The sequence below is a fragment of the Epinephelus moara genome, chromosome 15, assembly GCF_006386435.1.
Source record: "Epinephelus moara isolate mb chromosome 15, YSFRI_EMoa_1.0, whole genome shotgun sequence".
NCBI classification, from domain to species: Eukaryota; Metazoa; Chordata; class Actinopteri; order Perciformes; family Serranidae; genus Epinephelus; species Epinephelus moara.
This window is the reverse complement of record NC_065520.1, coordinates 98,907-110,000: the sequence shown is the minus strand read 5'-3', so window position 1 is coordinate 110,000 and position 11,094 is coordinate 98,907. Positions and strand designations below refer to the sequence as shown.

Here is an 11,094-nt window from a genome sequence, read left to right as displayed (position 1 = left end):
ATCAATTAACTCGTTAAATCGTTTTATTCATTTGCTTATGGGTCCGTTTATTTATCTAGTCATTTATTTACAAAAAACCTTCCTTTGCTGTGTTTGTGTTACATGTGAGCAGTGCATGTCTTTGTAAAAGGAAAATCAAAATGACTTGCATGTGAAATAAGAGTGTCAGGCCCCTCACTGTCTCTGCTGTCATCTGATGAACACATAGTTTTAATGCAGTCTCCGCTGACTCTGTTTTCCAGAGACACACACATATGTATATGATTTCTTCAACAAACTTGGAATAAATGTCGTCCTTGGTCAGACAGAGGTTCCATGCTACTGTACTCACCTTTACCTTTTATGACTAACGTCTCCCAAGCCCTTATGTTACCTTAACATAACCAACTCTTCTTTCTTGTGCCTAAATCTAACCAGACCCCCTATATACTGCATCCACGTTCATCTTCCACTTCCAAATCCAAACTTCCACGTCGTGGTGTGCTGCTGCTGCTGATCTGGAGTGTGGAAACCCGCTAGCGAGGCTGCGCATATGCTACGGGCCTTAGCAATATCATCTCCACTTGATACGAACACCTTTACCTGATACTAACACCTTTTTAAGCACACACGTGAGATCAACTGCAGGTAGGTAGTTGTGGAATCTATAATGTTTTTCCATGTCATTCATATATATATTATATATATGTATATATATGTATATATGTATATACATATATATATGTATACACACACGTATATATGTATGTATACACACACATGTATATGTATGTACATAAACACGTATGTACATGTATGTACATATATACGTATGTACATGTATATACATATATACATGTATATACATGTATATATGTATATACATGTATGTACATGTATATACATATATACATGTATATACATGTATATATGTATATACATGTATATACGTATATATGTACATACATGTACATACGTGTTTATGTACATACATATACATGTGTGTGTATACATACATATATACGTGTGTGTATACATACATACATATACGTGTGTGTATACATACATATATACGTGTGTGTATACATACATACATATACGTGTGTGTATACATACATATACGTGTGTGTATACATACATATACGTGTGTGTATACATACACATATATACGTGCATACATACACATATATACACACACATATATACATACATACACATATATACACACATATATACATACATACAAATATATACATACACACATACATATAAATTAAAAAGTTTACTGAAAATGTAACTCAGAACATTATAACATGCCCATATGATGGACCTCCACATGCCTAATTATGTCTCATTTGTTGGAGTAATTTTGAGGTGTGTACCATTTGTTACACGTATTTACTGATAAATTTTCACTTTTTTCCCCACTTGAGAATTGATAAAAATAGACAAAAAACCTTCCTAAAAACCAAATCAAGACACCAAGACCTCTTTGTTTCTCTGTTTCAGCAAACTTGGAATAAATGATGTCCTTGGTCAGAAAGAGGTGCCATGCTACTTTGTCCAACTCTATGAGTAACATCTCCCAAGCCCACCCCTGCACATAATCCTGCTTCCAAGAAAAATCACTCAACTCCAAATCCAAGTTCAAAACAACTTTATTTAAACAACTATTTTTTACTGTATTTGGAACATTAAGACACAATGAAAGAACATGATAAAGAAGAACTGCAAAAAAATTAAGTAAAATAAAACATAACATGCAATATGACCCCCATGATCTTCACCCTGTGGTTGGTGGACCTGGTCCTCTTCTTGGTGGACCTGCCCCAGCTGCCCCTCCTGCTGCCCTTCCTCATTTCTCTTTGGTGTGCAGCTCTTCTCCATCTGCCCCTCCTCCGCTCACCCCTCACACTTTGTCTTCTCCTTTCCCTCTGCATGCTCAGTCTCTTCTTCATCACTCTATAGGAAAAGTCTCTTTTTGAGCCGTCTTTTCCCCACCACCTCCTCCTCGGTGTCCGGTCAATCCGCCTGATGGTGTTCCTGTCCCTCTGGTGGCGAAGCGGCTCCAAATTCCACCCAAGGCATCTCCTCTGCAGCAGCCTCATACGTGCCTGGAGAGACAGACGACAAACGTTTGGTGGAAATTATCATCCAGTTTAAAAAAAGAGGTTTGAAAGGAAGTTCCTTCACTGAGACATAATAACACTTACTTGTTGTTTCTTTTTCATGATGGGCTGCCATCTCCTTGAGTATGTGAGACTGGAGAGATTTGATGAGGTTCAACAGCTCCCCGATTTCACTTGAAGACAGCTGGCTTTCATCCTTATGGAACATGTCCATGTGTCGGAGAAAAGCCCTCACATTTAGAAGAATAGCTTTGATGGAGGTTACTCGGTAACCTGCTGCCTGCAAAATCTCAGGCCACCTGGAGAAAGAACAGGACAATTTCAACAACATGTACACACCATGCACCAGCCTCAGCTGTTGCAATGGGCAAGTGCAGTTCCAAACCACAGCAAAAGTTTTCTCACTATACTTTACTAATAGAGCAGGTCTAGAGCCATGCTCTCCCACTTTGACACTGACCACTAACTTTAAGGAGTGGACCCTGTAATGTATAAAATACTTGTGTGTTATGAGCTACGGTAGGAGTACTCACGCCTGCAACTTCTCAGGGTTGTACAAGTACCAGAGGCCCAAGATCTCATCCTCGCCTGCTGATATATTGGTGGCAAAGTGCTCAGCATGACCCCTCTTGGTATGAGCATTTTCCCTATCCTTGAGCCTGAACCTGGAACCCAGAGAGGCTTTCTGGAATCCGAGGAGGATCTTACCTGTACAAACAAACAACAACAACATCATTAATGTAGGTGTGGATATAGAGCACATGTGACAATCACGCTTTTTAATTTAAAGAAATCCATCATTACCCACATACAGAGCAAATATTTCAGACAAAGTCCCACTGAAAACATGCACCTATTTGGGGAGGCAGGGAAAGAGAGACAGACATTCTTACTCACCGATCAGCGTTTGTTTCAGCTGTGGGGTCCCTACAGAGTGTTTTCCTTTCTTCCATGGACTGCCGGAAGCCAACAGTGAAGTTGATTGCGAGGGGCTAGCCAGAGCAGAGGCGGATGCTGATGCAGAAGGGTCAGTCCCAGCAGAATCTGAATCTGATGAAGGAGCAGCCGGAGCTGAAGCAGACTCTGAAGTGGAGGGGCCAGCCGGAGCTGAAGCGGACGCTGATGTGGGATGGCCAGCCGGAGGGGACCAGATGGATTGGGACCAGTTCAGCAGGTGCGAGGAAAGATTTTCCTGCAGGTGTGTGACAGTCTCCTCAAGTTTTATTAGGCGGTGCTTTATTTCACAGGCTGAACATGGGCTGAGGGAGGGAGTGGGAGTGCTGAACTGGCGGGGCATCACAGAGGTAGGTGTGCTAGCTAGGGTTGGCAGTGCAGAGGGGGAGACAAACAAACAAACAAACAAACAGGGAGCATGGCTGTCAAGTTCAAACCACAAAACCAGTGCAACACAGAGCAGAGTGGAGCAACCCTGGACACCTGCCTAACCAGACTAAAACTTAAGTATCTTCTGAGGTTACCAGGCTTGAGGCGGCTTTAAACGCAAAAACCAAAGCTCCACAGAAAGCCAAAATACAGCCAACTGCAGAAACTTGGAGCGTGCCCCTACCCAGGATACCCTCGAAAACAAAAAAAGGAAAAAACAACAAAAGAGTGAACCATTGGAAGGACCAAAGTCCAGCTGGAACACTCACTCTACATAACCAGGGAGCTCTAGCACTGAAATGTGTGGCCTACAGATGACAACCATACTCACCAAACCAAAAGCAAACCAGAAAGGAGAGAAGCACACAGCCAACACACTCCATCAAGCAACAAAGGAACACCAAGGAACCAACAAAAATCTAGAGGAAAATGATCAAAAACGGACGAGCCCCCATTATGTTACAACCCTGGCTCACCTGGAGGAAAATAAGAAACACAAGCAGGGCACAGAGGATAAAAGGAATTTGAGAAGTAGATAATAAGAATTCAGGGCACTGTTAAGCGCACAGTGTCCAAGTGAAATGCACAGAATGGCTAAAAAAAGAACAAAAAACAAACAAAAGCAGTGTCAACTAATCTGCAGTAAGGAGCGATCAAGATAAAGTGCCAATCAGTGCATAATAATATACTATAATAGTGGTAACAGCATCCAACAGTGATCAAGAATTAAGACAACGATATTACCTTTACCTATTACCTTGCCTAACATAATATGACAGAATAACCCAATCCCTAAAAACCATTAAAAAAAACTCAGACAATGCAACCTCAAACAGTAGGTGAACGTCACAGTAGGAAGGAGTTTAAAAGCAAGATATAACAATTCTATTAACAACCCAAAGAATTAGCATATGCATAGACACAATCCACAATTATTATGCAACATGCAGAAATTGGTGTATGGAAATGGCAAGGCAAGGCAATTTTATTTGTATAGCCCATTTTTACAAACAGTTGTCTCAAAAGGTCTTTACATAGCATCATAACAACATCCTCTGCCCTTAGACCCTCACATCGACTGAGGAAAAAATTGGAGAAACCTCAATGAATGAATAACACACGTAAATTCAGGTGTAATAGCATCAGGGGGAACTTACCATGTCTTGATTCCTGTCTCCAATAGAGAACTCTGCTCTCAATACTGGCAGTAACTCGGTTCTTACTTCTCTTGAAGAGATTCATGGGGATAAGTGCAGGGGTATTTGCAGCATGGTCTTCCAATACCATAAGTGCAGCAGTTAAGGTAAATACATTACAGTTAAAACACCCCATAGTTGAGACAAACGCTATTTATTCATTGAAATGTAAGAGGAAAATAGTGCTACTTACCAAGGCTGTATGTTAAGACGAACTACTAAACACACAGATTAATAGCACTGATAAGGTGTCACCTTGGGTCAAATTTGGATCTAACAAGATCGAATCATAAAAAAGGGCCAACTAAGCTGCTGCCACCGAGTTCAAGAATAAGCAGCAGCTGCACAAGTAGCCAACTCAGTGGGTGCCACTCCCACCAGGTGCAAAATGGCTACAACTATGATGTGAAAAGGAACCCAAAGCCAAACAAAGTTACTGCATTACCAACACCAAAAACAGTAACGCAGGTGACCAACACAAGAGTGGAGTGCAACAGCCACAAACCAAAAAGGATCATACAAGCAGACCAGCTACAAAGTTGCTGCCATACCAACAGCAACACAAAGATCCAACAAAAGTGAACTGCCACTACCACAACACAAAATGGACACCATTATCACACACTCACACGTGATGGATGCAGGAAACCAGCAACACAAATGGATCTATTAAATTGGGAAGCCACACCCACCACTCAAAGATCCAGTGATCTGTGGGGGTGACTACATCTCAAAACCACAAAACAAGGTCACACCGAATTTGCTACAAGAAATACCCAAAAGCAGTAACACACAAGTGACCACACTAAAAAGTGGACTGCAACAACCACAGAACAAAATGGTCACAATGTAGTTAACCACCAAACAAATGTTGCCAACTTACACCTAAGCAGCAACCCACAAGTGACCTAACAAATGTGGAGTGCAGTGACCACAACCCGAATGGTCACAAACCACAAGTTACAGCACACAAGTATTTATCAGCTACACAAAACCGTGACCAAACAGAAACTAGTCATCTCAAACAAAATCAAGTTGCTCTGTAAAGTGCCAAAACTAGGAAACAAGTTGTTGAGGCACCCCAACCCTGACGTACCTACCAAGACAGCTACCTAACCTAGCTAGTCTTCAGTGGCCTGCCGAGCTCGAGGCGGCTTTAAACGCTGAACTCAGTGCATCGCAGAAGACCATAGAAATAGCCAACTGTAATATACTGAAGCGTGCCCCCACTCAGGATTACCACCAAAAATAAAAAAGGCAAAATAACAAAGTGGCAAGATCTTACCTGCCCGGTGACTACCTAGTCAGGGTGCTCAAAACTAAAGTTTCAACTCAACACAGAGCAACAACCACAAATGATTTAACAAAAGAGATTACCTCTACACGAGATACACACAAAAACATTTACATCATCTCATGGACGTTCAACTCCCGGACGAGCCCCCATTTGTTACGCCCCACCCTTAAGCGGCCCTATGGGGCGATTGTTACGCCCCACCCTTAAGCGGCCCTATGGGGCGAACAAAACTCCATCACTGACCCAATAATAATCACATGAACACCTTTAAAACACTCAAATCCATGGGATTTATTAGAGTTAAAACAGACAAACAAGACAACAAAAACCACATGGTGAGAGGCAGCAGGGCCAGCAGTCCCCACACCAGAGCCTCTCTCCTCTGCTACTGGCACAGGAGCTCTTAAGCACCTCCTCCATGCCAGGTGTGCTGCACCTCTTTAGGTAATGCAGCACACCTGGGCAGATCTACAAAAGGAGGGAAAAGGGACAGCAGCAAGGAACACATACACAGCCGTAACAACAGTCACAGCAGTTAGCCTATATGAGATATTTGACATGAGACATTTTCAGCAAGAGGCAGGTTTGGGCACTTGTCGAATGCACCTGTGCAATACAGATATTCTGTATTTGTATATATGTGTGTGTGTGTGTGTGTGTGTGTGTGTGTGTGTGTGTGTGTGTGTGTGTGTACATATCTGTATTTATTTATATGTATCAGGTCCCACCAATATCGTATATGCAACACTGTCTAGCAATATCATGCTCCCACTCACTTCCCTTTCTTTTCTCTTCATGTGTGTAAGGGAGGATAAGCGTCCAGACAGGCGTGTTGTTTACTGCCTTCTATGCAAGAAGCCATTTGAGATGCTGTCCAGCCACCTCAAAAACAAATGCATGCAGAACAGCACCCAGGAGGAGAGGGAGCAGGAGCTGAGGAGGGCAAAGCAATCCCAGAAGAGGTGGAGCGCGGTTGACCGGACCTGGGACTACCAGGAGCTGCTCTCTGTCATTAAAGACAGAGAGGCCTGCGACGCCCTGGCCAACAAGCTCACCAAGAAGGGTTTTTTGTCCTCCACACACCGGCTGAGCTCGCCGAGGACACACAAGAGAGCTGGTTTCCCAAAGTGTGTCTGACAATTACATTTGTTTTAAGTGATTTTTTGCAGTGCTTGTCTGACTTTCCTGCCTGTCAGACGTGAGGGTGGAGCGAGCTCTGCAAGGGCTGAGCAAGTCCTCTTACTAGAGGCGGCAAAGCCCTGGATGCAGGAGACCTGCGGGAGGCTGAACCAGGGTGAGGGAATAAGGGACAGCGACCTCACCCACGTCCGCTACTACTGTATGGCCATCTTGATGGTCAAGCACAGTAGTAGTGGAAAGGCTGTCACCCACTTTATGCTAAGTATCACAACTGTTTTTGTAGAGCTTGTAGAGCACCTTACAACTCTCCCATAGAACGAAAGGTCAGCTGCCACTAATGTAGCAGATTTAATGCTTCCCTCTCACAGGTGAGCAAGTGGAATGACAGGAAGCCGGTCAAGGGCGGTGTGTTCATTCAGCTCGAGGAGCAGTCGGGCTGCATCTTGAGGGAAGAGGAGGAAGAGGTGGGTCGGCACGCTGTAACGTCGTTGTACGACCATTAACACAAAATCTGTCAAGGAGTGCTTAACTGTTGTTAACCTTCCAGTCTTTACCCACAGTGACTAAAGTGCTACTTCACCTGTGTCCGGCCACTGTGCCTGAAGAAGCAGTCGGGAGACACAGATGACGACGGCCGTTTTTTCCTTGGAAACACAGGAGCTCCTGTTGCGAACCCCAGCAGTGACCTAGAACGCCTGTGGAAGCAGAGTGTATACATTTGCAAAGGCCAGCCAAACTTTCAGTTTCATGGAAACTGCACATCATGTCAACCCTCACCTGCGTGCACAAATCTCTTGTCTCNTGAGTAGATATTTCTTTCACAATATCTTTTAAAAGATATGATGGCAAATGGAACTTCTTTTCCATTTGTGCAACTTGTAGTGTCAGGATTACTTTTACCTTTGGCTTGAGAGAAGACATTTTGACATGATCCCCACATTGCATACATTTGATGCTGAAACTGTCTGGATTGAAGGCAGGAAATGGTGTTCTGCAGCTTTTGCAGGTGAATTTCCTCGTAACATTGACTCTTGCAATTTGGCCTGTTTCTCCTCATTGGTTGGTGTGATTTTGTTTCTTTGTCCGGGGGTGGGGGATGTAATTTTTGTTTGTGGAGTGGTGCTGAGGACTTTACGGTTACTGAAGGTCTTCACAGTCACTCTTTCAAAATGATACCAGGAACTGATTGGTAGATGATGTTGTCCCCACACGGTCAGATTGTCACTTCCTGATGCATCACTAATGAGGTAGATTTTAAATGGCGTCATTTTACCATCACTTGTGTCCTGCTCTCCAGTGGTTTTCACCTGGATGACTTTGGCAATGATGTCTATCTAAAAGAGATCACAATTTGATGAACACCACAAAACATTTTGAATACATTTGATAATGTTGACATGGATGACATCTTACTTGCTCAAGATCCTTGACATTGGGTACATCTTTGATCACTTTGTTGCAGTTGTTGTACTCAGTGTCGTGTTCAAATCCAACAGCTGGGTTGATGATGTAGTCTGATTTGTCACTGTAAATTATTTCCTGCATGGCACTGTGAAACCTGTTGTTTTGCAGTTTCACTTAATGTAGGGTCACTGCAATGCTTTGAGATTTTGAAATGAGATTCATTGTATTTAATAACTCTTGAGAGGCAATATGGTACATGTATATAAACTATCAAATTGTATTTCAGTATACTAAATTGTGTTTAATATACTTCTACATACAATAAGAACATTCTAGTTATTGCACATTTTACTTTCACATTCTCTAAGTTGGTTGTACACTGCTGATTTAAAGCAGACAAACCGGGTCACCTTTGTCTGTTGTTGGAAACTGCCTGTGAAGTACTTGGTCCCACCAGCACTTGTAGTCATGTCTGAGAAATGATGAACGTATCCAGATATCTGGTTTTGGTGGTCACTTTCCATTCTGCCAAGAAGAAAATTGATTTGTTAAGTGTGTGATTTATTAACTTATTTTTACTTTAATTTGTTGAAGATTGATCATGAAACCAAAGAAAAGTAGTTTTACATACCTTTTGTAATTTGTTTCTTTTGAGCTGTCTTCTTTAGGTTGAGGTTTTTTTTTTCATGTTGCTTTTTTTTTGTCGAGTTGTTTCAGTGAAATCCTCTCTGAATAAAGTGGGATCTTCAGGTTGGGCTTTTATGTCAGCTTGATTAAGGCAAATAACAAGCACCTGTTCTCTGAAGTCATGTGAGCTATTTCTCAACCCTGCATGTCTTCCAACACACCTGATTCAAATGTTAAGCTCGTTAGCAAGCTCTGCAGAAACCAGATAATAACATGCATGGAGAGTGATTCCACAAGACCAGAGTTGAGAAGCACAGATAGTGACAGAAACCACAACACATCTGTAAAATATAACACAGTGAGGAAGGCAAAAAAAACCAAAAACAAAAAAACAACTAAAATATTTTCATGTGCTTTAACTCACACAGCACAATAACTGAACAGGTATAAGATTCACTCATTCTGCCTGCCATAACCTGGATGTTGAACTCTCAACCTCTATCGCCAAAGTCAAGAGATGATTTAGTTGGGCTATGTGCCAGGTGAGAACCCACACATAGTTTATCAAAATGTAGTTATCAAGACAAAATTCTGAGAATTAAAGTACTTCATCTAGACAACATAGAGATGTCTATTTTATTTTGATTGGATTTGATTGAAGTGACAAACTGATGTTTAAAGGTGCTTGATTTCCACTGACTGCAGTGGTTCACTTGAGGACAGAATTCAAAATAAAACTGCTGTTATAGAAATATGTTTTTCACAGAGCATTGATGAGGCTTACCAAATTGTTTTTTATAAATCCCACAGTGATCTTCTAAAAAAAAATATATACGGTGGCCCGGTAGTCGAGTGGTTAGGGCACATACCACATAGGCATTATGTGCCATGAGCAGCAGGTCCCTGCGTGTCATTTCTTGCTCTCTCTCCCTATTTTTCCTGTCATATCTTCACTGTCTTCTCTCAATAAAGGCAAAAGCTGAAAAAAGAAAAGGTATGCATTACTCTGTTATCAGCACTGTCATCTCAGGTGTATATCATCAAAAACACTGCTCTTAAACATTGGCCCATTGGCTTCTGGCCAAGCATTCACCCTGCAGTTCAATGATCCCTCTCTCTTTGAGGTCTTAATCTACACAATAAACTGGTTCAGGCAGGTGTTTTTCCCTTTTTAAAGCATTTTATCATATGTAACATTGAAAATGTGGGTCTATTTAGTATGATGCCTATGTGATAAGATTTGTGTTGGTAAAATTACACAGACCCTACAGTAAACAATGACAGCAGTTGCATCAGACATAACACACATTGGTGAATGGTTGAAGTGATCAGAGACTCAAATATTGACAAACAAAAATTAAAATACAGAACGAGATGAATTATAGCTGCTGCGCAGCAATGGGACAGGTCCGGGCATTTTTAGGCAATTCTGAGCAACAAGCAGAAGAATTGGAAGACATTTAGGAATTTAGCAACACAATCTGCCTTTTGCATCAGCTGAGGCTTGAACTCACAACCTCTGAGACTAAGAATCAATTTCTATCAATTCAATTCAAATGGCTTTATTGGCATGAGGTAACACTGTACATATTGCCAAAGCAAGCGTTTGGAATTCTATCTCACTGAGCTAATTAGTCAGTGCCAATTCATGTGTAGCTTCACAAATTGACTAAGCCAGAAGTGCAGGTTTAGCAGCCGTCCATGCATGGAAAAGCAGATTTCATACCACTGTAAAAAATTCAGTTATTAAGACAAAAATCTGAAAATACACATATTGCATCTAGACAGCATGGAGATGTTGGTAATTTATTTTAACAATGATTGATTTGCTCCAGAAGTGAAAAACTGATGTTTAAAATTGCCATTTTTACATTGACTCCAATTGTTCACATTAGAGCAAAATTCAAAATGCTGTCAAAAATTAAGTTTTTGAGATAAA

General features: G+C 41.6%; 1 protein-coding gene and 2 long non-coding RNA genes across 4 annotated transcripts in view; 2 read left to right on the top strand and 1 right to left on the bottom strand.

Moving 5' to 3' along the window:
* The window catches only part of LOC126401887 (uncharacterized), a 20,180-nt gene extending 19,559 nt beyond the window's left edge, over positions 1 to 621 (top strand). Inside the window, exon 9 of the long non-coding RNA XR_007571132.1 lies at positions 418 to 621. This is a non-coding gene — a long non-coding RNA (uncharacterized LOC126401887). The remainder of the gene's footprint in view (positions 1 to 417) is intronic.
* A 1,266-nt stretch (positions 622 to 1,887) lies between these two features.
* On the bottom strand, positions 1,888 to 3,606 carry LOC126401908 (uncharacterized). Of its 2 annotated transcripts, XM_050063466.1 has the most exons (4): positions 3,006 to 3,606; positions 2,642 to 2,816; positions 2,193 to 2,407; positions 1,888 to 2,093 (listed from the first exon to the last, which is right to left on the bottom strand). In XM_050063466.1, the coding sequence occupies exons 1-4, from the start codon at positions 3,403 to 3,405 to the stop codon at positions 2,002 to 2,004; spliced, it is 882 nt and encodes a 293-aa protein (XP_049919423.1). In that variant the 5' UTR covers positions 3,406 to 3,606; the 3' UTR covers positions 1,888 to 2,001. The 2 variants fall into 2 exon arrangements, with proteins under 2 accessions (XP_049919423.1, XP_049919422.1); XM_050063465.1 differs by having other exon boundaries at positions 1,888 to 2,407.
* Positions 3,189 to 7,919, top strand: LOC126401909 (uncharacterized). The gene is made up of 4 exons (XR_007571134.1): positions 3,189 to 3,306; positions 6,791 to 7,278; positions 7,493 to 7,588; positions 7,685 to 7,919. It is a non-coding gene; the product is annotated as an uncharacterized LOC126401909 (long non-coding RNA).
* Positions 7,920 to 11,094: the final 3,175 nt, after the last annotated feature.